The sequence below is a fragment of the Accipiter gentilis genome, chromosome 10 (assembly GCF_929443795.1).
Source record: "Accipiter gentilis chromosome 10, bAccGen1.1, whole genome shotgun sequence".
Lineage (NCBI taxonomy): Eukaryota > Metazoa > Chordata > Aves > Accipitriformes > Accipitridae > Astur > Astur gentilis.
In genome coordinates this window covers 26913855-26939490 of record NC_064889.1, presented here as the reverse complement: position 1 = coordinate 26939490, position 25636 = coordinate 26913855, and the positions used below count along the sequence as shown (strand labels likewise).

Here is a 25636-nt window from a genome sequence, read left to right as displayed (position 1 = left end):
TACATTAGATTGCTCAAAGCCTTGTCTAATTGGTCTTTATAATTTCCAAGGATGGAGATTTCATAGTATTGCTAGACAACCTTTTCCCGTGTGGCATCATTCTCATGGGAAAACATTTTTATCCTTATATGCAGTCAGGATTTCCCTTGTATCAACTTTTGGATGTTGCCTTTTGTCTTTCTGCTGTCCACCACCAAGAAGAGCCTCACCTTGTTTTCTCTGTAACTCCCCTTAGGCAGGAAAAGAAGTAAAAAACAACTGACACATCTCTAATCTTTAGACCTCACTAGATGGGCAGTCAGTAGAAGCAAGACTTATAGTGGCCATGCAAATCCATCTGCTCTAATTTATGCATCTAAATATCATCAGTCTAATCCTGAATTAGTCACCATAGGCTCATTCTAGAATCAAAAAGGAGAAATAGGCATCTCTGGAGGGTCTGTTCTTAAAAGGGATGCCAGGGCTACATCAAGTGTTCCATTCTCTGGGTGTGCTTATTTCTGTCCACTGGTTGTAAAGACTCAGGCTTTTAACTCCTAGACATCTGAAGCTAGATGATATGAGTATCAGAGGAAAAAAGCTGTATGGCAGGGGAACATGCCCACACAGTCACTGGGATGGGACTAAGTGCAGAGCCCCCAAGCAGAATTCAGCATGGAGATGCAAGAGAAGGCAAGCTTCTTCTGAGCATGAGGATTGGCTGTCTTATCTTAGGTTTTCACATGGTTTTTGTTATCTCTGCAGTGTCATTTGTTTATCATTTGTTTATCATTTGTTATCTCTGCAATGTCAACATAGCCCTCAGTGCCCAGACCTTGTGGTATTGGAGGCATTTTCCAGAGGAGTCTTATTCCTAAATTACTGATTAATATCCAGCTGAGGTATAATGCCTTATGTATGGGAGTAGCAGTCAGCTTTTTCAGTGCTAGGCCTTTTCTAAAGGTCCACAGTAAGGCAAATATATCTGCATTACTGGCTGCAAAATGTCAAAATTCTGCAGGGGCATTTCCCAGTAATGGTCACTACAGAGACAAATGATATTATTTCAACCCTGCCAGGGCTCTTTAGAGCATGAAGAGGGAAAAATCTTACGTGTTCAGCTGGAGCTGAACCAGGTGAAGTCAGATGTTGATAGAAGGAGTGCAGAGAAAGATGAGGAAATTCACCAGCTTAAGAGGAATCACCAGAGGATATTAGAGTCTATGCAGACCACACTGGATGCTGAGATCAGAAGCAGAAATGATGCTTTGAGGCTGAAAAAGAAGATGGAGGGAGATCTGAATGACATGGAAATACAGTTGAGCCATGCCAACTGTCAGGTAGCAGAGACACAGAAGCACCTCAAAGCCGTGCAAGGGCAACTCAAGGTAGGAACCACAAGTGCTACTGTCCCACAGGTCTTTGCCACTCACTCTGCTTGCCTCTGAGTCTTATGGTGCTTTCACCTTCAAAGGATTCCCAGCTCCATTTGGATGATGCTTTGAGAGAGAGTGATGACCTGAAGGAGCAGCTTGCTATGGTAGAGCGTAGGAACAATCTGATGACAACAGAAATGGAGGAGATGCGAGCTGCTATGGAGCAGACAGAGCGAGCCCGGAAAGTTTCTGAGCAGGAGCTGATGGATGCCAGTGAGCGAGTGCAGCTTCTTCATTCTCAGGTATTTGATATCTCTTTTACAATAGGCACGTGGGAGTGGCATGAAATGGGGTGGGAATGACCTGTCTTCGGACTGTCCCAACAGAACACAAGCCTCCTCAACATGAAGAAGAGACTGGAAGTGGACATTACTCACTTACAGAATGAGGTCGAAGACAGCATTCAGGAAGCCAGAAATGCAGAGGAGAAAGCAAAGAAAGCTATCACAGATGTGAGTCTTCTTACTTGCCTCTTTTCCATTTTATACTACTGCAGTCACTTTTACACTTTAGAAAGGCAGCAATCAGGTGGAGGAGAACCAGGTCTTCAACAGAAAATATCAGTGACACACAGTCCCTTCCACATAGGCCTCACACAGCCTCTGCTCTATTGCTTGCCATGGGAGACCCCTTCAGTCTAGGTCCTCTACTCATGTTCTGGTAGCAGTCTGTATTGAAGAGGCATTCTGTCTCCCCTTCCTGATACCCACATTCACTTTGGCTTCCAGGATAAACATAATAGACAAGATAAAACAAATGTTGGCAACATTGTAATAGGAAAAGAGCAGTCTGAACCAAGTCCTGTTTAGAAACAGCACAGAAAAACAGAAATTAAGACTAAAATCGTACGTGCTTCTTCACAAATGCTAGACATGTAAGAAATAAAAAGAGAGAATAGAAATGTTTCATTTAAACAAGGCTACAGTTCCACAGCATCAGAAGAAACAAATCTTAGGACTATCTAGGAAAGGTATATGAAAATGAAACAGAAAGTCATTACACTATTGCATCAAGTCATGGTGCGCCTGGGCCTGAAGTGCTGTGTCTGGTTCTGGTTGCCTACAAGCAGCAGTGATGCAGGTTCCCCTCTGCCCTCTCTGCCCTGTCACGTTGGTGACAGCTATCCATCCTGGGTCCTGAAGATCTCAGCAGGCACAAGCTTTTCATTCTAGTTTGAGATACTCAGGATCATTTCATCAGCAAAAACTGCTTAGGTGTCTGACTCCTCGACAAATTTAGGCAACAAATGGACAGATATTCAAAATCATTTGGGAACCCAGAGATGCAGAGTGCTAGCTGGTAATACTTCAAGACACCCCTAATTTCCACTGACTCCTAAAAAATGAAACTTTGGTACTAAGTCATTTGCATGATCTAATTATTTTTTTCTTGTCATCAACCCTGCCCGTTCCCCAAGGCAGAGTAGTTCTAGAAATACAGATACTGAGAAACAGTGATCCTCCTTATATGACAGACCCTTAGCACAGCCATGGGCACTGACTGAGCATGTGGAGAGCCATACACCAATGTGAAGCTGGGCATTGTTCCTAGGGAGAACACAGAACGGCCAGGGATGGGGAGGCATGTTCATAACATAACTATGCACTACAACCAGGCAGCCATGATGGCAGAAGAGCTGAAGAAGGAGCAGGACACCAGCGCCCACCTGGAGAGGATGAAGAGGAATCTGGAACAGACGGTGAAGGACCTGCAGCACCGTCTGGATGAAGCCGAGCAGCTGGCACTGAAGGGTGGAAAGAAGCAACTCCAGAAATTAGAGGCGAGGGTACGGTGAAGACTATGGTAGGCTAAGGTCATGTTCCTGAGTGGGCCCTTGGTTGCTGGAACCTCTTGGTAAGGTTACAACAGGGACAACCCAGGTATCTCCAGCAGGTGTGGTGAGAGTTACACTGAGTAGTCAAACATTGCACTGTGGGTGAGGAATTTGAGAATGACCTCATAAAACTGAGGGGGCAAAAATGGTGGCAGATGAACCTCAGGGTAGACATACATGCTAACTTATCTAGGGAAAAATAATTTAAAACATGCTTACTTGAGAATGAACTTGGAACTGGCAATTACAGCTCAGCCAGGAGATCTGAGTCTCATCCATGACAGGCCTCAGAAACTGTTCAATGTGCAGCAGAAACAAAAACAGATGAGAGAGAAAAAATTTGGGGCTTCATTAGGAAAGGCACTGAGAACAAGACAGATAGCATCACTTGCCACTATATTAAATGTACCATGTGCAGTTCTGGTCTCTGCAACTCAAGAAGGACCTGACAGTTAGAGAAGCATCCAGGGAATGGCAACTGAGTGGGGGGAACCTTATGAGATGAGACAAACAAGGCTAGGACTCTTCTGTTTGGAGAGGAGATGGCTGAGGGGGATGTAATCAGAGTTTACAGAATCATGACAGCAGTGCCCAAGATGTATTCTGAATGGTTATTCATCAAAATGCATAATATGAGAAGTAAGGACACACGATACAGATCAGGACATCTTCACCTGGAGATCAGTTTAAAAGAATTAAAAGGAAGTACTTTACAGAGTGGGCAGTGAAATTCTGGAACTTGCTGCTGTGGGAGGCTGTAGAGGCAGCTGGTAGAAAGTTCAAAAAGGGATTAGAAATCATCAGGTTTGTAAACATAATTAAAGGAACAGGCATAGATATGCCACCTTACATCTCTAATCTAATGACTGTGGAAGCTGGACAGGTGTGAGGGGATTATATAGCGGCCAGGTTTCCATGCTGTCCCTAAATGGTATATGCTGCTTCCACTCCCAGAGGCAGAGCATTGAGCTAGATGGACCATTTGCCTGACCCACTTATTGCACTCTTCAACTGTTCCTGTTCCAAAATACAGCACAACTGACTGGGAATTAGGTGTTCTTGGCTTTGAAAGGAAATATCGACACAGAAATAAACACACTGGTGTCCAGGTTTAACTTACATACACTGGGACTATTCATGAGGATGAGCTGGATTTGAAGATACAAATGAACAAGATTTTCCCCATTTACCTGGTGAACATTGGCAGAACCCTCCCTTCCCTGTTTCAATTTCCTCTTCTCTGACAGCTTTAAGCCTGATTTTGATTTTAAATGCCCCAGGTATGCACAGCTAAGTTCTGTCCATAAATAACTATGGATTCACATGCTATGTCACTACTAATATAGCACAGTGAGTAGTTTTTAGCTAGTCTAGCCCCAAGAAGCAGCTGCAGAAAGATGCCCTGCACTGCCACTTTCTCTGCAGCCTTAGTCTGCAGAACCCTAGTTCCCAGGATCCTAGAGCAGGACCAGCAGCCATTTTTGGCAGCTTGCTGTCTTCAACATGATATTGTGTTTCAGATTAATGAGTTAGAAAATGAGCTTGATGCTGAGCAGAAACGAGGAATAGAGTCACTGAAAGGTGCTCGCAAGTATGAACGAAGGCTGAAGGAGCTCACTTACCAGGTATTTCAAATCTTCTGCCCTCTTAGTGCATCACCTCAGTCCATCTTCCAAGGCTGACTTGATTTTCACTTCCCACAGTCTGAAGAAGATAAGAAAAATATTCTCCGGCTCCAGGACCTGGTGGACAAGCTGCAGTTAAAAGTGAAAGCATACAAGAAACAGGCTGAGGAAGCTGTGAGTGCACAACTCTTTAAATTTTTGTGGGCCCTGGGTGGAGAATTCCAAAAGGTCTGGGCTCCCAAGTTCATTAAAATAAGTGAATACTTCATTTGATAGGGCAGCTATGGCCACTGCCTTTGAACATTCCTTACCTCATAAAGACTTACAGCTCACAAAAGAGCAGGCACAGCTGTAATTATCCAGGAGTTGTTGCACTTCTGGAGCCACACCAGCCAATTTTCTGTGCTGGAACTGAGCAGGACTTAATGTTCTGTCACCAGCTGAGTGCTCATGTTGTTGACAGTATTAGATAGAGTGTTGGCAATGCAGGGATGTAGCTGTGAGGCTAATTAGTAGGTGATGTTACTGTGGCGCAGCCATAGGTTTTTCGGTTAATGGTAAGAAGGCAATGTCAGTTTGTGTCCATGTCACTGATGGCACTTGCATGACTTTCAGGAAGAACAGGCAAACACTAATCTCTCACGATGCCGCAAGACCCAGCATGAGCTGGAAGAGGCTGAAGAACGAGCTGATATTGCTGAATGTCAGGTTAACAAGTTACGAGCCAAAAGTCGTGATACTGGAGGACAGGTGAGTTAGAGGGCTGCAGAGAAGGACCATTCCTATGCAGGAAGTGCCACAAAGATCTCTGCCCAAAGACCTGGCAGCCACAGCTGTATTCCTCCCACTCTTGCACTGGAGTGTCCTCATAAAAGAAGGCCAGAAATTGGCACTTATTCAAAACCAGGGGGTTTTGAAAGTCCTTTTGATGCCTCCCAAGAGACAGACCAGACATGATCTAGTCTAAGAATGCAGGTCTTTCAGCAGAATTGGGAGGTATGGGTTCTTTGCCAGTAATATGGCAGAATATTTGTAATAGCCACAGACCTGAAGCAACCCCACAAATAATTCCGTTACTCTGATAACCTCTACATTATCTTCCTTTTTTTATATTTAGAAATCAGAGGAATGAGGTCCCTGATCAGACCTGTGGCAGGCTCCCTTACAATATAGACTTCTCTGCATCCAACAGAGATATTCATTACTTGCTTCATGTAACAAGGTGTGCATGTAACTAATCTTTGACCTGGTCATATTTAGCCAACTCTAAGTAGAAGCTGTGAGAAATAAAAATAAAACTGGGCGATGCTCTGGTGACTGTAAGGACTACCATCAATTCATCATGAGACTGACAGTAAGCCTTTGTGAATGGATGCAGCAGGTACAGCAGCGGTGCCCGAAGTCCAGGATATGTCCTATGCAGGAAAAAGTGTTGCCAGAGTAATGGGAACACACTCCTCAGCCGTCCTCCATGGTTTCAACTTTCATGCTTGAGAGAAGCTAACAGCTAAATAGGAAAAAATACAGAAAAGATCTCTATGTAAGGCTGTAACAATACCTGTGACTTGACCTGCTCTGTTCTTCTGCCTTTGCAGTCCATGGCATAACACTGTGGGGACAGGGAGAGTGTCTCCTCCAGACAGCGCGTGTGGAGGGGCATCTGCCACGAGTGGAAGGAATGGGTGGGGATCGGCACCCTACACGGCCTTCGTCCGTGTGTGCAGCCTGTGGGACGTCTTGTGTTTGTGGAAGGGAGGGAAAAGGAGGGCATCTGCTCCATGCCGGAGGGGGGGGGGGGGGGGGGGGGGGCGGATCTGCTCCATGCAGTGTGTGCGGAGGGGCTCTGCTCCATGTGGGGAGGGGGCTGCACCCGCTAATCGCCGCAGGCCGCGGCACGGGATCGCCCGGCCCGCTCTGCCCCTCCGCGGCCCCCCGAAGCCCCTCGGCCTCCCGGCGGCGGCGGGGCCTCCCGGCGGGCAGCGCTCGGGGCGGGGCCGCCGCCAGGGCGCGGGAGCCCGCCGGCGGCAGCCGTGCCTGCGCCCCGGCCCGGCGGCAGGGGGCGCTGCCGCGCCGCGGCGGGGACGGCGGCGGGGACGGCGGCGGGGACGGCGGCGGGGACGGCGGCGGGCGGGACCCGCCCTCCCCCGCCCGCCGCAGGGCCCGAGGGGCGGGGGGCGGCGGCGGCGGCCCGAGGGCCGGAGCCGGCTCCGCTGAAAGCTGGGCCGGGCCACGGTGTTCGGGGCCGCCCGACCGGGGCCAGCAGCCCCATCCCGGAGCGGGGCCGGGGCCGAGCCCTCTGCCTGTCCCGGGAGACCCCTGCCCTGGCGCGCTCTCTGCCAGCCCCAGGCTTCTCCCCTCTGAGACGCCGGGGTTTGGGCTCTTGCCCCCACGTACCGCTCCGGCTCCCTGTGTTCCGGAGCCCTCCCTGGTGAGCAGGGTCCTCGGATGCAAAAGGAGGGGATGCTCTGGCTGCGTTGCCCGGCACAGGGCGTTGCTGACCTGCTCGTCATGGTCCAAGTGAAAAACGGGACCGCTTCAAAAGCAAAAATGCTGTGGAGCACATTAACTCCTTCAGATTTTTCGTTTTAAGACGCCCGGATGTTTGCTGTCTGTAGGAGCCAGACTTTGCCGGGTGGTCGTGTTCAGCCAGGCGGTCGTGTACAAGTGGCAGCCAGTGGCTGTGGCTGGTTTTTGTCTCCAGGCACAAGTGCCATCACCACCCCTCCCAAGGCTCCTGCCTCCCCCCCCGTTCAAGTTCAGCACTCGGTGGCCTGCTGTTCATGTGCCCCAGCTGCTACTTCCGTCCATGTCATTCCTTTCCCCTCCCGTGTATTCATCTGCGTCGATGGGTCTTATACGTTGTGTTCCATTCGTCTTTCTGTCATCCTTCTCCTATGTTTTATACCTTGTCATCACTGCTGGCTGTAACCAATGTGTCTCCTGCCTGGTCATCCTCCCCTTCACATTCAGGGTCCTTTGTGCCAGTCATAGCTCTCTAGTGTTTTGTCTGCTAATGCCCCATCAGATGGTGATCTTCCATCACTGCCAAGCTGACAAAAATCATCTTATTGTTTCTTTTCCCCATCTCCATGGCTACCTGCCATCACTGGCTTTAGCTTGCACGTTCTTCAGCACGGCATTTTCTGTTCTCAGAGAGACGGATGTGGACAACCCAGTCACAAATGCAGCGGTCTGTGACTTCGAACTGTCACTGTGTCCAACCCCCCCAAACTGGCAGGTCCTGCCCACAATCTCACATGACATGGTATGGTGTTCGTTGCACAGCTGTGCACATTAGGACCACGTCTGCCCCAGCCAACAAACAGTGCTGTGATAAGCACAATGCTAGCAGACAGATCAGTAGATTAGCAGGGTTTATCCTTTTGTTAAGTACAAACCTGTTCTGAATACTCTTATTTGTACATAAAGGAAGAAAAATTGAAAGAATGAGAAACAGGTCCTGCATGGGACCTGTTTTGTTCTGCAGGAGTGGCTTTTAAAGGCTATTTTTTCTTTAATATGATGATGGCTGCAAACATTTTTACAAAGCTGAAAGAAAGGCCTCTGTCTGAAAATTTCTTTACATTCCCAGAAGCTTCTAGATGTGCTTTGTAGTTGTCATGAGATCTATAGAGCCCTCTGAGTCCTTTGCTTGTCCCAGTATACCAGGAAGGGAGAGGTAATGGAATGACCAGATGCATGTGCACTACCCATGAGCCAGCACTGGCTTTTTCTTGGCATGCTGGCCAGCAGTAGGAAGGATCATTTTGTGTGATCACCTGTCTCTCCACAGGAGTATTTCAGTAAAGCAGCCTGTTAGGTGTTTAGGCCATACATTAGCATCACTGGATTCCTTTTGTGACCACAGAACGTGTCACCTTGCTCACTCAAGACAGCTCTGAGAGAGAGGCAGAAGAGACAGATTAAAGGTTAAAGACTCAGACCAAATCAATGCTGTTTGCCACCTCCGCGCAGGGGCAGAGTGCACTGTCCAAGCTGATGGTTTGAACAATGCTCAAGCCAAAGGCTTGAATTGCTCTTAGGCTGATGGAAAAAAAAACAGGCCATGCCTTTAACTTAGCTATAAATGTGAAAATGACAGTAAACATCTGTGTCATCTGCTCTTCAAAAATTGCTCACTGTTCAGCTAAGTATCTCCACAAAGAGAGCCTGAGAAATCAGGAGAAAGGCATTGAACCTCCAGAGACTGGCAAAAACTTGAACACAGGTCTGTGCTGAGCAGTTCCAGTGGGCAACTCTAGACTATTCCCAGCTCAGACATTTTTGTATTTCTGTATTTCTTTGCTTGGTTCTTGCCACTAAATTTATAAGATAAGCAGGTGCATATTAGCATTCTGAAGAAAAGCAGGCGGTTTCTGGAAAATAGAAGAGGGACTGAAGGGACAAAAAAAAAATCCCCCCCCCCCAAAAAAAAAAAAAGCCCAGAAAGCTGGAAGGAAATTGAAATAGAATAACTGCTAGTTTTTCAAAATAAAATTTATTTATTTCTTTAAGAACTAGAAATGTACTAGTTTTCATTTAGTTGAACCAGAGGTAGCATGAGATATACTTAGGAAATAAAAAAGGACAGACTCTTTAATTTAGAACAGTAACAAATAAGCTTATTAAGAGAGCTGGAGCTATGTCATACCTCAGTGTATGCTAAGAATAACCCTTACTAGTTTGCCTACCTGTGAAGTCAGAAGGAGGATTAAAATGCTGATTTAAAAACATACCATGCACGCACAAAGCTCATCCCTTCTAGGCACAGTGCCTGCTTCTCCTTTGAGGTCCTGGGGGAATGGATGGAAGTGGGATTCATTCCAGTGGCCTACAAGATTCTCTTTCAAGCCTGCAGGCCCTTTTGCTAGGAAAAGGGTGAATTGTGCTGTGAGTTACAGCCCCTTTGCTTATGTCTGTGACCAACATCAGACCTTGTACAGCTCTAAGAACTTTTTGCAGAAAACAGATTTCTCAGGTGTGAAACTGGGCTCCCATGTGCCACCATTGCTCCATAGTTGTATTAGCAGACAGATTAAGCACAAGATAACTCAGGGTTTGACGCTTTTTAATCATGTGATAATTTGGTCTAATTTACCTCATACATTTGTTCTAATTCTATGAAATAATAAATCCTCTTTATATTTTCATCCTGGGACAAAACAACTCCATGCATCAGTGCAGACTGGGGATTGACTGCTAGGGTGCAGCCCTGCGGAAAAGGCCTTAGGATTCTGGTGGAAAAAAAGTTGGACCTGTGTCAGCAGTGCTCCTCTGCAGTAATAAAGCTAACCGGTCATAGGATTGCATTAGTGAGTGGCCAGTAAGTAGCCAGCAGGTCCAGGGATGTGTTTATTCCTCTCTGCCTGGCACTGGTGAGGCTGCATCTGCAATACTGTGTTTAGTTTTGGGAACTGCTCCCCCGTCTTATGTGGGAGTTGTTGACATACTGGAGAGGATCCAACAAAAGCCCCTAGTATCGGTCAGCCGGAGCACATGCCATGTAAGGAGATGAGAAGGGAATTAGGTTTGTTTGGCTTGGTGAAGAGGAGGCTAGCAGGGGATCTAATTGCAGACTAACACTGCTGAAAAGGAGGTTGCAAATTAAGATGCATTCAAGCTTTTCCTGCAAGTGCACAGTGAAAGGACAAGAGGCAATTGTCTCATGTTGCAAACCAGGGAAATTCTTTCTCAACAAAACAAGGTATTATTTACTATGAGAGTGATGCAGCCCTGAACAGGCTGCCTAGAGTGGTTGTGGAATCTCTAACCTTGGGGAGTTCCAGGATACATTTGGACAAGGCTCTGAGCAACTTCATCTATCTTTGAAGTTAGTCCTGCTTTGAGTAGGAGATTGGTCTAAAGACCTCTGATATGCCTTCCGATCTACATTATTCACTGATTCAGTTGAACTTACTAATCCAGCAGGAAAAAAAAAGTTGCATTCTGGTGTTTGAAGAGTGATCAATTCACTGAAAAGCCTGAGGAACACAGAACTGGTACCAGCCACGGGAAGGTCAGGAACATGCAGCTAGCAGGAAGGGTAGTGGTTGGGAAAGGATAGCATGGGAATGAGGCCTCTGTCTCAGGCACTATCCAAGTGAGCCATCGAATCACCTCCTTCAGCCTGTGAGTCCTCAGAGTGATGATTCCAGGCATAAAGTGCCAACCTCTTTTTCCCATTATACTTTTACAGCATAGATTTGTAATCTTTGTCCTTGGAGATATTCAAAAGCTGTCTGGACATGGTCCTGGGCAACCTGCTCTAGGTGGCCCTGCTTGTGAGATCACCTCCAGGGTTCCCTTCCAACCTCACCGCTCTGTGGTTCTGATTTTATCTGTTGATTCTAATATTCTGTCCAACTCCAGCCACACAGCTTCACTCACACTCACAGGAGCATGTTTCCTTTCATGTATTAGCACCTCTGACCCTTGCTTATCACCTAACATCCTAGAGAAATTTTAAAATATGAGAATAAAATTTCTAATTAAACTTCTAATCCAATTGAAAAATTTGATAATGCATGTTTTCTGGGTATGGTCTACATATCTGGAGTTGTCTTACGATTACATCATTAGGATATGTCACCATTTGTTTTAAACTTTCTTGATCATCTTAATCTGCATCCGCAGAGACTGTTACCTCTCTGGGGCAGTGGAGAACATGAGAACCCTGTAACCTTTTCTTTCCACAGTGTTGGACAAGATGCCACAAAGCAGAATCTTCCCCACTAGCCAGAGAAGCTCACCTGATTTTCAGGAACTTTTCTTTCTGCACTCATTCTGGCCACAGGAGACTTTCTGATAAAATCTTCTGGATACTTCCCTTCTTTCAGCTATTTCCTAAGTACCCAAACCTTGCTGGATATATATACAGCAAAGATCGTCATGATTTTTTTGATACCAATATGGATCACTGCCCCAGATAGTTCCTATGGCCAACTTCACAGTCTTTTGAGCAGCTCCAGGTCCAGATGTAGCTTGCAGGGTGCTGGGAACAGTGACCCTACTTTTTCCTACTCACCCACTGCAGTTGGCAGAAATGCAGGGTAGCCTGGAAATGTAAGGGAAAGGACTGGAGACAGTCATCTGTGGGGGCTGAGAAAAATGTAAGAGGTGGAAGAGTCACTAGGTGGATCCTCATTGGAAAATGGAGTGAGGAAAAGGTTGGCCACAGTGAGCAGTGCTGTGCTGGGTCTTTGTCAGAAGCAAGTGGTGGACTTGCAGAGTCCATCTGCAGAGACAGTTTACTGCCAACCTGTTGTTTGTAAATGTGTGTCAGCAACAGCAGATTTTAAAGATTAAAGCTGTCAAGGGAAAACTAATGCTGAGTTTCCAAGAGTTTCTGGGATTGAATCCTCATCTTCAATAGTACTCAGGATGAACATAGTTCTTGCCTAATTCTTAGAGACTTTCCTGTATGAGTCATTGTTCACGAGAGAATAGCAGCTTTATACACAGATGGTTGCAGAACAGAGACACCATTGAGAGGAAAACACTGAGACATCTATGTCCTGCAGATACAGGCACACACATATACACAGATCAACAACTTTATCCACAGAAAGCAGTCAGTCCTGCTCAGTGTGTTCAGGCAGAATCTCTGCTCTTTCATGACATAAGAAATCCCTGATGGAATTCAAGTAATGAGCAATTCATGCTGAAGAGGGAAGCTTAGTGTCAGTGAAATACCAATGTCCAAACTAGCAGACCCAGAGGGAGTTTGGCTAGAGGACTGCCTAGCTGGATTGCTCTTCTTAGCTGGCCAGAAGCCCAGTTCTCTGTGGGATCAAAAGAAAAGATCGGATGCTCTGGGACCCAGCAAGCTGTTGTAGATGATCTGGCAAGCCCAGATCACACCACTAAGACTGATACTAAGCCAGAGAGAAGGAGGTTTGAAGGAAGGTTTAGGTGCTTTCGTCAGAGTCCTCTTGGGATGTTTTCCTGCTTTTCCAGTGCCTCTCCATGTGATCTTGGACAAATCTCTTAAGAGCCTTGAACTAGGTGATTCATGTAGGTTCATGCCTACATCTCCACATGCAGGTAACTTTCAGTTCAATGGTTCAGGTTTGGACATCAGGGCAACTATAATGGTATAAAGGTCACTGTGGGTGGGTTGTGCCTCTGATTGGGGGCCAGCACTGCCTCAGATGAAACAGGCAAGGGACAGGTTCCAAAATTTAGTGCCTGCACTGGAAACCCTTGCTACAGAATTTTATAGGTGCCAAAAGTTTGCATGGGCTCAAAAAATAACTGCCCTAAATAATGGAAATGAGCTATCAAATACAAGATACCGCCTCTAATTGGGGAAGACCTGAGCTATCATTTGCTCGAAATCAAGAGGATGTTCTGCAGAAATACATTTCTGCACCTGTCCTTTTCCCTAGACTTCTGTTATTAGATATTGCTGGAAACAGGATAGTAAAACAGACAGACCTGTGGTCTGATCCAGAACTATTTGTCTTATGCTGTATAACACCTAGAAGTTGAGACCCAAATGGCCACAACTTGCTTGTTACTGATACTGAAACTATATGATTTATGGATAATGCCTTTCTTCCTTTCAATGGCTTTTCCATTTAGCATGAAACAGTTAAACATTCGATAAGTAAAATTGTGTGACATACTGTTTATAGAGCTGAAAGATGAGAGGACAAGGCTACAGTATCTGCTCTAATGAATAGAAATGCTTAGGAATGATTGAGGTGGTCTAGAGTCAAGCCTGTCCTCTTCTTTGTGAGCATCCTGACCACCATGAAATGCCCTGGATATGCCCTGCATATTTAGTTTACACCAAGAACAGCAGTGACATGGACTGAAGGAAGCGCTCTCCTGAAATTCTGTAGCCAGCTGATTGGAGCACATTGTTGTGACAGGCTTTCCAGAGACCCAGGAAGACAGAGATGAACACTGAACTGCTGGAGAGAAGGCATGGCACCACCATTTCAGACAAGGGGTTTGTGACAACTGGCTGCTGTTGACAGCTAACTCTAAGGCAAAGAGTCAGAGTTGAGTCACATTTATATGACCAAATATGTGCCTGTCATGTAACAGGGTGGGACCTGCCCTGCCTCTCAGTAGGAAATATGTTGACTGGAAGTAGGCTGATGTTATCAGAACAGTTTGTTATTCTCAGCCTGCTTCCAAGAAAAGAGGTGAATGGATGCAGTCAGCTCTCCAGGTGAACTATCCTGGCAAGCAAATCCAGTTTAGTCTCAGGTGAATCACCACAAGCTGTTTGTTCATGTAATATCACTGTCCATTTATAGACAGAGACTACATTTGTTTATGTCTGACTCTAAAATAGTTGGTACAGCTCTGGGCACTGTTACGACAAAGATGACTAAACCTGACCTGGAATATCACTAAGTTTTACAATGGCCACAGCCAGGCAGGGCACTGCATGTCTGATCCTTTCAGAACTGACCTTGTACAAGGGGAGTTCCAAGGTCAGTAGAGCCACAAGAAACACTCTAAAGGCAGAAATCAAAGGTAAAGCCATTCTGTATCATTAAGTGCATTTTTTTAATTGTGTTTGAATCACACATTTGGTCATATGAACATGACTCATAACTCTGAGTCCTCCGCTTGGAATGTTTGAGGTCCTGGATGCCTAAATTTCCAAGTGTGATACTCCAGAATATCTGGTTTAGGAAATCCCTAAACTGCAGTTTGGTGGATGATGGGAGAATATTCAAGGGAAGCACTGCTATGTGTTGTCCTCCTCTTTCACTCCACCCTATGCATTCTCTTTGAGTTGCAGTCAGAAAGAAGACTATAGATCAGATGAAATTTTGTTCTGAGCTCCTGTATCTATTCTTATGTCTTGGCTGTTCAAAGCATTGAGAATGGTCCCTTCCATCAAAAGCTACAGCTTTTAAGCATTTTAACAACTGGAAGTATCTTTTGTGTACAGGCTCAGAACATTTCCTCTCCAACAACAGAACTAATTTCTGCTAGTCGTTTAGACTTCAAAGGTCATTTAAAGATCTAGTGCTACACGTGGTTTCTTTTTAGTTTCTTTCTTTCCTGGTTCTTGGCCTCAGGAGATCTCCTGGTGTTGCCATGTCTTGCAAACAGCTAAGGCCAATCAATTATTCATGTGAATCTCAAGTCCATCATGACTAAAAAACTCTCCCATGCACCTATGCCAACTCTTTGTCATTTTGAGCTTTGCAGGATCTTTTCAGTGAAGGCAGTAGAAGTAATTTAGCTCTTTTCCATGGGCTAGACAGATTGTCAGATGTTGCTTTAAACAAACAAAACATTGACCATGCTGCTTCTACAACTGTCAGATGTGAACTTTCTTCTGTTATTCCCAAGATGTTCTTAGGTCCTTCTTCAGGGAATCTGCCCATCTGTATAGGGCTTGTTTTAGTGGTGTCATTTTAAACTCCAGGTACAATCGGTAAAATCATGGAATAAATTCTCTCTGGCTGGATCACCATAACTGAGGCTCTCTGCAGCGTTACATGAAGTTGGCTCTTTCTCATTCACAGACAGCATTTCAGTGACACTGAGGTTTGTTAAAAAGTTAGATGTCTAAGACTGAGGTTATTACCCTAGACTCTTTGGTAGCAGACAGGGAGAAAACGGTCCTTTCAAGGGAAGATTTGTCTCACCCTAATGCAGAATATGTTCATGTGACACTAATTTTAGAATTAGTTTCTCATTGCTAAGTGAGTACCGTCCCAGAACAGATGACAGAGTGAGTATGACAGTTGTGATGGTACAGAAAATAAAGTCAGAGAGATCTTACAGCCAGAGAGATTGTTTAGATCATTCAGTCAGACTGGCCAGAGAACACCTGTATCCAGCCGAGATGCTTTAGCTGAACTGGAAGAGATGATAGAAAACAAGGCTGAGACTGAAAGCTGACCAGTTCATTCCAATGCCTGGTACACTTGAAGTTGCAAATCTGCATTGTTTCTGGGATGGCTTCTATGTCTTCCATCTAGTGACTCTGGCTCTGATATCTTAATGCTAGATAAAAAAGCTTTCTATGCTCGTTAATAATTTTCCTCATAGGCAGTAAACATATCACCCTTTAACATCCTTCATGATAAAGACAAACATGATGCAGAAGCAAACATAGGTCTAAGCCTTTGATAAGACCTGCTCTCTGTGCAAGTAAAGCCATTTTGCAAGTTGAGGAGAAGGACTAGACATATCTCAAGACAAACTAACCATGTAATTATCTGCACAATGAAATGAGGATTACTTGTGGGACCTGTTCCAGAGGTGTGTACCTCCAGTGAGTGAAAGGGATCCTTTGTCAAGAATGGACCCCTTCTGTTTACATACTGGACATTCGTACAGAAGCCAAAATGAAGTTATAGTAACAGGTTTAGAAAGAAAATGCAAAATAAGAATAAAGTTAGTGTTTACATTTGGGCTTGCCAGCTGAAAAGCTGAAGTTTGTAATTGCTTCAGGAAGTGGACAACCCTATTACTAAAACCCTGCTAGAGGCTTTCTCATCAAGAATGTTCATGCAAAGAAGGACAGAAGCCTGCACAAATATCAGAAAGGGAGACAAAGAGAAAGCAAAACAAGTTGGAAGTATAAAAATAGCAGAGGAAAAGAATATCAGAGAATGAACTGAAGAAAAATATTTAAGTATTCTTGCAACATTAACCATAAGAAAAGTAAAATTTAGACTAAAATTCATTGTTGTACATTGAAGCTCTAAACTATTTGGATCTGCATTCCAACACAGGCAAAGCTGGGGTTTTATATGCTGAAGAAAAATAAGGGGGTTTTTGTTCAATTTCAGTTCTTGCCATCTATAAATGGTATCATTAGAGAATATAGCTGATTGATGTACTTGGATGTGTGCCATGATACCAGGTCTGTTGCTTTTGCCAAGCAAGGCACAACTAGTATGATAATAACACATAATGGATCATAGTTCAATAGTTATCAGCTTAAACGCTTATCAAAAGGGGATGATATTAAGCAATTTACCACAAATTCAGAGAATCAAATAGAAAACTGTGGAAAGTAGTTGGAAAGTTGTTGAAAGAATCCTAAGAGAAAACCCCGAAGAGCTCAGCTCAGATTTCTTCTTAGCCTGTCTAAATGAAGGACATCTACATTGAAAGTCACCTTCTGAAATGTTCAGAAGAAAGGCTACAGTCAGGCTACCCGATTACTCACTTTAAAGAAAAAGGTGTTGCAAATTTGTAAAACTCCAGGAAAAGAGAGAGAGAAAAATACTCTAATAAAGTGTCACATAAATAAAAAGCCTGTGCACCCCCAGGCCAGCCAGGAGACACACACATGATGTTACATTATGGGCACAAAAGATGGTAGTTGTTCTGAGCTTGCTCCTCACTACTGATTGCAAAACAAGAGCAAATCAAAAGGAGAAATGGGAGGCTCTTCCTTAATGAAAAAAGATGGAAGAGAAAGGAATCTGAATCTTAGAAACAGGACAGGCCATACAGGAGTTAGTGGTCAGATGGGGTCTGTGAAAAGGACTGAGCTCACAGCACACCACCACAAATTGTGCAAAACTTGGAGTCACTCACAGAAGCACCTGTGTCCTTTCTATCGGAACAGAAGTTGATGCATGCACCTTGAAGTGCAGCACCCACACCAGCACCTGCTCCCTGAAATCATTTGTACAAGCATGTGGCTGTGCATACACATAGAGGGCCACGGACAGGTGGAACACCTGCCTTGCACACACTGTAGAAGGTCATGTGCACACCTAAATTGAGGAATTTACAAATGGACAAGGAACATCACACACAGGTTGCAGTCATGTGAACGCCCCAAATATGCAGCGTACAGGCAGGCACTCTTGTTTAGCAGACTGGGATACGCAATTGACTCGTGCACATAATCATAATCATAAGCCCAGTGGAGTTGTTGACTGGAACATGGAGATAGTTTTTTAATGCACACAGGGAGAATCACACACACTGACAGAGATCTCATGCTCTCTGGAGCTTGAATACACCGTGGCTTATATATGTGCACACTATGTCTCAAACGTCCCTGAGTGGAGGATGTCACCAAACTACAGAGAAATCCAGTGTATCCCTACTGCTGTTGAGACATACACACACTGTGCTGAATCAAACCACACATCCTGAGTGCTGCGAGTTACACACATTGTGAGGTTTTGCCATATTCACAGCAGACTGTCACACACACATTGAAATTAATGATGTGTACACACACAGACAAGTGCAGTATTACACACGTGCATGTGTATTCTGGAGTCAGTCATGCACCCCTGTACTGCAGCAAGCCTCTCCTGTGGACCAACAAGGTTCTTTAACACATGCACACCGAGTTCAGTGATCACACACTTGCACACACCTAAGGGTCTCATAAATGCACTGAAGTAGACAAGTGTTTTCCTGCTCACCCACAGACATGCAGTGCCTAGGAGACAACCAACAGAGTGGGCATCAGAGGAGACGTGGACATGTCCACTGGGCATGTCTGGCTCCCATCAATCAGTGGGGAGAAGGACCCACTCATCTCATTGATGTCTGAATACAGCAGCAGGTTTATGCCCTCCTTTCGCCTCTCCAACGACTGACTACAAAAGGATGCTGGTTGGCAGGCGTGGATATGGCTGTGGGGTGCTTGTCAGGCAGATCCAACTCCTTTTGCCTCATCCCTTCTACACACATGCTGGCGTAATCCTGCACACACAGAAGTGAGTCTCTCCCTCTCCTCCACAAGCCACACATACTACTGATGAGTACCACACGTGCAGATCACCATGCAGCAGGTTGCACAAATATGATGAGACCCTCGTGCATGTGGTGCAGTGAGTCACACCAGTCGCTGATTTTTACAGGCACCCTGGAGTAAGTCTCTGGTGCACAGACACAGCCAGCTTACACACAAACACACAGCCACACACATGCAGCTGGGTCACACATGGTTCCCCCATAAGCACACATAGAGGTCAGTCTCCTTTATGACTAAGTCTCACCCATTCAGGGGGAGCCATATATACAAATGCATGGGTGTGACTCACACACAGCTCGGCTTCAGGATGCACGCTCACATGCACCCCAGTAAGTGACCCTCACAGGTAAGTCTCTCACATGCACACAGGTGTCTCCTGCACAAGCAAACATACATACACCTTCCTACAAGGCTGAGCTTCACACAAGATTGAGTTTCTCACACACAGTTGTGGGAGAGTCTCATACACAAACACACACACACACATCCCATAAACAACACACAAGACATAGTATAGAGTCACTCAGGTATGCGTGCCCTGCCTTTCAGGTACACCCATACACATGTGGAGATCTCAAGCACTATGTGGGCGAGTCTCATATGTGCACATCCTCTCACCCCCACACACGTGTGCGCGCATGCACACACACACACACAGTGAGTAGGTCAGGCAGCCTGCCCTGCAGCAAGTCACACATACATGTATGCCTGGGCTTCATACACACACATCCACACCAGTGCTCGTACACGTACAGGCAGGTATATATTACATATGTGTAGTGACTCAGGTGTGCATGCGTGGACAGAGACACACACACATATTCATACACAACTGCGTGCACAAAGACAGATGTGTCTTATACACACAGAAGAGTCACACGTGCTGGGGAGTGAGTCAGGCGTGCACACCCAGAGCAGGCTGTGCACACAAAGTGGGGTGTTCGTAAACAAAATACACACACAGTGGTGTCTCACACAGACATATGCACGAGTGTCACACATATGAGGGTGTCACACACACACACACAGTGCATCTCTCACATACACAGAGGTGTCACACAGACCAGGGTGTCACATACACAGAGGTGTCTCACACAAGTGCAATTCACACGCATACTGCAGTCAGACACACACATGGGGCAAGTTGTGCACTCAGCTGGGTGTTGCAGAGATACACGCACTTGAGGATGTGTCACACAGACTTGGATGTTTCATACATGCTGGGGTGTATCACATGATGTCTTTCAGGCAAAATGGATTTCACACACATGGGTGCGTGTCACAAATACACACAGTGTCTCAGACATACAGAGGTGTCTCACACTTACACAGACACGAGTGTCTCCAAATGCACAAACAGTGTCTCAGACACACAGGGTCATACATGCGGTGTTACAGGCACACACAGTGTCTCACACACCGTCTCTCACAGACACACAGGTGTTGCACACACACACACGGGTGTCAGACACACAGTGTCTCACATGCTTGGGACACACTTAGTATCTCACGTGGCACCTTTCACAGACACACACGGGAGTGTGTGTCACAGACACGGTGACTCTCATGCACACGGGCGCCTCTCTGAAACACGCACGTGGGTATCACTAACACACACACGGGGTCACAAAGTGTCTGTCCCCCACACGCGGTGTGTCACACACACACACACACGCAGAGACACACAGAGTGGTGTCGAGCACACAGATGTCACACACCATGTCTCTCGGACACGCAGTGTCTGTCACCCCCCTCACCCCCCCCCCCCCCCCCCCGGTGTTTCTCGCACACACACGGCGCCTCTCCCCGCCTTGTCTCTCACGAAGACACGCGCTATGTCTCTCAGGGTCACACGCACACACGCTGTCCCGCCGACAGAAGTGCCACACGCGCGGAGCGGGCCGCGCACCCCGGTGGCCTCTCCGCCCCCCCCCGCCCCGCTCCCCCTCCCTCTCCCTCCCCCTCCCCCTCCCCCCTCCCCCTCCCTTCTCCCTGTCCCGCCTCTCCCCCACCCCGCCCCGAGCCGGCGGTGCCCGGGGGCGCCCGGCGCCGGGGCTGCCCCGCTCCCCCTGCCGCTCCCGCTCCCCCAGCCGCTGCCGCTCCACTTTGCCGCTGCCGCTGCCCCCGCCCGCGCTCGGCGCCCGCCGCGCCCCCGGAGCGGAGCGGAGCGGAGCGGGGCGGGCGAGGGGCGCGGCCAGCGCGGGCCCTCCCGCAGCCCTGCGCGCCGCGGGGCGGGCAGCGGCGCCCCGGGCGGGCGCGGAGCGGCGGCCGAGGCCGGGGCGGCTGCGGGCGGAGCGCGGCCGCGTCCCTCGGCAGGATGTCGGGCTCGCGCTGCCAGACGCTGTACCCCTTCTCCGGGGAGCGGCACCGGCAGGGGCTCCGCTTCGCCGCGGGGGAGCTGATCACGGTGCTGCAGGTGCCGGACGGCGGCTGGTGGGAAGGGCAGAAGGAGGACGGGCTGCGCGGCTGGTTCCCGGCCAGCTACGTGCAGCTCCTGGAGGTAGGAGCGAGGCCGGCGCCGCGCCGAGCGGGCGGCGGGGGAGGGGGGGCGGGCGGGCGGGAGCCGCTCGGCGGCCGGGCCGGGCCGGGCCGGGCTGGGGGAAGGAGCCGTCCCGGAGCGCCCCGCGCTCGGCTCGCCGGGCACGGCCCGGGGCCGTCCCGCCCCAGCCGCCAGCTCGGCTGGCAGCGGGGTGCCAGCAGTGCTGCGGGCGGAACACGCACACCGGCGTTGCTGTCGGGGACCCACCTCGGCATCGCTCTGCCCTGCGCCCAGGGCAGAGCTGGTGCCCCGGCCACCCCAGGTCTGCAGAGTGCTGGGTGCTGGGAAGAGTATGCGGCAGTCGGAGGAGGAGCAGCCTGCCCGGCCCAGCTCCGGCAGCCGGAGCCTCTGGTACCCTCAGTCGCAGCCACGGAGTGGCAGGGTTCAGGGTGCGTGGCGATCTGCGGGGTTCTCTGGACACTTGTGTTTACACAATTGCCGAACAGCAGCAGAACCCAGTGACTGAGGTGACATAGCTCCTGTCAATCATCCGTGTGGGCCAGAGGCTGGGCAGGTTCCCCTCCTTCCTCTCTCTCTACTTCTCCTCTTCCCTCTCCCTCTCATTTCCTTTCACTGAATATCACTTGGCTTTACGTTGTGGAAACGGTAATTCAGATACGTCCCTTCTGTTGCAACAGTTCCCCAGCTGGCTGGAGTTACCTTGCTGCTGTATATGTGGCATAGCCCCAGAGAGCCCCAGCAGAGTTAGAGTTGGTTGCCCAGACTCAAAGGTCATGGACTTTCCATCAGGATGCTGAGAAGCTCTGTTAGCTTCAGTTGTTTTCAGGGCCCTGACAGCTAGGGCAACAGTTGTATTCCCATCTCAGGACTGCTTGCATCTGAACTTATTACTTTCTCTCCTATGCAAACAAGGCACAATGCGAGTGTAAAATATACATCCACGAAGACTGCCTTCACAATCTCTGCATTTTTGAAAGTGAAATCTGAAGCATCTCACCCACCAAAGCAAGAACCTGCTGTGAGCCCATCAGTCTTTCCCTCGCTGACCATGCCCTGTTGTCTATTTGGAACTTAACCTAGGATGCGGGTATGGAAATGGTTTCCTAAAGCAGTGTCCCTGTGGTGACTGGGCTAAAGTGGTTAGCAGCACAATGTTTCTCAGGTCAGCCTTTGTCCTCCAGGTTTCTAAGGGGAATCAGACAGCCTGCTTTGCTTACATGCAAGGCAGGCACTACCCGCCCCAAGTTTTCCATGCACACCCTCTGGGGAACCCAGAGTGGCAGGACAGCCCCGAGCAGAACCGGGCCCACCAGATGCATAGAGAGTAGTGTCCTGTGAGCAAAAGGTTCTGTGCAAAAGGACTTTTTGCCTATAGATCTGGCATTGCCTTTTGGTTTCTCTAGTCCAAATTAATTAAAAAATCTGTGATGTTTCCATTGAGTTTCTGTTTCTCATTCTTGCCTGGAAAGGCAGGAAAGTAGAAGCAAAATTTCCCCACTCAGTGCTACAAGAGTGAGGCCAGGGACTTTTCTGTGGCACTGAAGCACTTTTTTTGTTAGTTTAAGAATGTGGGAGTCCTTTTGTTTGTCACTTTTGCCACCTGCAAGATCATTTACTGAGATATGTGAATGTTTGTGGTTTCACAAATTGATAAATATTTACACATCTAACCAGGAATTTAGGAATTGTTTGAGGCAACATGTATGATGAGATGAGACAAACTCTGCTCAGCAAAGGCAGTGGAAAATCACTTCTTTGTACACAATAACATTGCTGTCTTATCATCTCCCTCTTGGAAACTCCTCTTTTCCTACTTAAGTCTGAGCAAGTTCCACTGTGCTCAGATCGATGCCTGCAGCCCCCCAAATGTGCCCTTTTGATCCTTGGCTTATGTACCACTGACAACTTTGCTGCAGACCAATTGTCCACACATCCTAGCCTCCTTTCTCTTGAGCAAACTTTTGGAAAGAAGGTAAGAAAGATGGCAAGTGCTGAGTGGTGTTCACTCTGGCATGTTTTCCTTTTCTCCAGAGGTGGTGCCTAATAAGGACTATGAGCTGGAGTTAATAAATATGTCAAATGAGAGCTAATTAACCAAATTAACCAAATTTGTGGGGCCACAAGTACTTGGCACACATTACAGTAGAGTAGATGCATGAGAAGAAGAAAGATCTCTGTGTGTTTCTCTCTCATGGCTCTGTGCAGGTAGCTTTTGTCTTGTGTGCAGGTCCGCAGCTAGCTTGCTCAGGGAGCTGACCTAACTGAAAGACACAATGACAGAAGTACTGTCCTTCTCTGTTCTCTGATCCAAGTCCCTGTCCAGCCACATTGACACTGCAGCTAGTGTCAGGGAGAAGATGACAATGCATTGCCAGATGGGGCCATGAACACGATTCTCCTTTCAGTACCAACCAGCACTTACATTGGCTTTGGGTGGCCCTGGCCCTGCAGCTTTCAGTAAGGTTCGGCATTATGTTCTGAGCTGAACTTAACCACATGCTGTTGTTATTCCCACCCTCTGTCCTGCCCTCACTTCCCCATGCCCAGTTCACTCCAGCAGGTACCTGTGCTCCTCTCTCTGGAGCTCACTGTCCCAAAGGACAGCTGGCTGCATTTTCTGCCACAGCAGTGAATACACGTGGCTCACAGCATTGTCCAAGGTGTGCCAGGGCTGGCAGGGTTTGGCCTGCATGGCACACACCCTTTCTCCTCACAGCGAAGTCTGTCAGGTGGCTGGGTGCTAGCAAAAGGAGATGGCCTTCTTCTGAAGCCTTGCCACTGTGTATAGACAGGCAAGCTGGATTTTCTCATTCATACAACTTCATGTTTACCATCACTGAAATCTCCTCTGACACCACTGCTCTAAAGTCTTCGCTGAGTTTTTGTCCTGAGCTGAAAGAGGGAAGCAAGAAAGGTATGAAAGACAGCAGCTGAGAGGGGACTCTCTTCCACCCTTGAGCAGTTAGTTTAGCAGCCAGTCTGCAGCATGCTGGTTCCTGCTGGATGAAAGAGGAGAAATGACTGTTTCTGATGCTATCTTTGACTTGGGAGGAACTGTGCTGCACCAACAGCACCTGCGTCTCTTCACAGGCAGCTGAGCTGTGGAACTGCCAGCACTGATCATCTGTGTGCTGCCACATGGCTCTAGCTGGCTTATCCAGGAGCTGAGGATAGGGCAGGCTCTTCCTCCTTCCTCAGGCTCCTCTCACACTGAGAGGGAGCTCTTGGCTCTTGCAAAGAAAAACAGGTATCCATGGCTGCTGGTTAACCATAATGGGTTTTAATGCAAATGTGGGGTTGGACAGCTCTGAGAAAACCATGAAGGTGGCTTGTGGGAAATGAACTCCAGTGCTAGAGATGGGCATTCCTGAGGGATTGCTGCCTTTGCCTCCTGAGTTCTCTTGCTAGCAAAAATGTGTTTTCAGTTCATTCATCACAGAAGTTCAAGGAAAGGACCAAAACTGTAGTAAATGTGGGGCAAGAGAGACACAGGGAGGTAAAGACGTTTGGCATCCTTTTTTCCTGCTCCTGTGGTTGCTGCAAACCCACAGTGGTGGGTTAGAAGAAAACAATGATGGCTGGAGGTTCCTGCTCATGGCAATGATGGAAACAATGAGAGCTGGAGGAGGACTTGGGGAGTGTATGGTAGGGATAAGCCAGAAACAAGATGTCTCTCTGAGCTCTGGAGAGGATACAGTTGTATAGAGCAAAAGGGATAGCATAAACCAAAAGACTATCACAAGTAGAGAGCAAAGTGAGCAAGGGAGGGTATTATCAACATGATGGGGTTCCAGATGGGTTCCCTGAGGGCAGGCTCATTGGCAGCAGTTGGGAAGGCTGCTGTGGTCTTGTTCACAGAATCACTGAGTTGGAAGAGACCTCTGGAGATCAGCTAGTCCAGCTTCCCTGGCCATGTCTGGTCAGGTTTTGAATATGTGCAAGGATGGAGACTCTGCAGCCTTTCTGGGCAATGTGTTCCAGTGTTTGACTACCCTCACAGTTTTTTGTTGTGTTTAAGAGGGATTTCCTCTCTTTTAAAGTGTGCCTGTTGTTTCTCATCTTTTCACTGGATATCACTGAGAACAGTCGGTCTCTGCTTTTTTTACCACCCCCTCCCCCCCAGGTTTTTATACACATTGATATCATCCCTCTCAAGCCTTCTTGTCTTGATGCTAAACAGTCCCAGTTCTTTCAGCCTTTCCTTGTATGACAGATGCTGCCATCCCTTAATCATTATTGTGGTCCATTGCTGGACTTGCACCAGTGTGTCCTTGTCTTCCTTGTGCTGGGAAGCCAAATATTGTTTCTCATATTGTTGTGCTCTTGGAGATAGTAGTTTAATGGAGATAGTAGTTTAATGGAGAAACAGCCCCTAACCAATATTTCCGGAATGTGGCATCCGTTGACACCAGAGGAGTCCAAAAGAGTGCTGCCAAATTCATAGGGTTTTGCTTTGAGCTTGGTCTGTAAGCAAGCAACACTTTTCTGCAAATTCAAGGGCATGGGGAAGGAGTGATGTTGTTGCTTGTGATCCATATTCCATTGAGT

The 25636-nt window shown here is 47.5% G+C and overlaps 2 protein-coding genes across 4 annotated transcripts in view; both read left to right on the top strand.

Annotated features, from left to right (window-relative positions):
- LOC126043972 (myosin-13) overlaps positions 1 to 6579 on the top strand; it is a 37776-nt gene extending 31197 nt beyond the window's left edge. For both annotated transcript variants that reach the window (XM_049813031.1, XM_049813030.1), the window contains exons 33-40: positions 1059 to 1367; positions 1454 to 1657; positions 1742 to 1867; positions 3031 to 3201; positions 4770 to 4874; positions 4953 to 5048; positions 5490 to 5624; positions 5992 to 6579. In XM_049813031.1, coding sequence (XP_049668988.1) covers positions 1059 to 1367; positions 1454 to 1657; positions 1742 to 1867; positions 3031 to 3201; positions 4770 to 4874; positions 4953 to 5048; positions 5490 to 5624; positions 5992 to 6006 — 1161 coding nt within the window. In that variant the 3' untranslated portion in view covers positions 6007 to 6579. The remainder of the gene's footprint in view (positions 1 to 1058; positions 1368 to 1453; positions 1658 to 1741; positions 1868 to 3030; positions 3202 to 4769; positions 4875 to 4952; positions 5049 to 5489; positions 5625 to 5991) is intronic.
- Positions 6580 to 20845: 14266 nt separating this feature from the next.
- The window catches only part of GAS7 (growth arrest specific 7), a 107016-nt gene continuing 102225 nt past the window's right edge, over positions 20846 to 25636 (top strand). For both annotated transcript variants that reach the window (XM_049813071.1, XM_049813070.1), the window contains exon 1: positions 20846 to 21088. In XM_049813071.1, the coding sequence (XP_049669028.1) occupies positions 20906 to 21088 (183 nt within the window). In that variant the 5' untranslated portion in view covers positions 20846 to 20905. The remainder of the gene's footprint in view (positions 21089 to 25636) is intronic.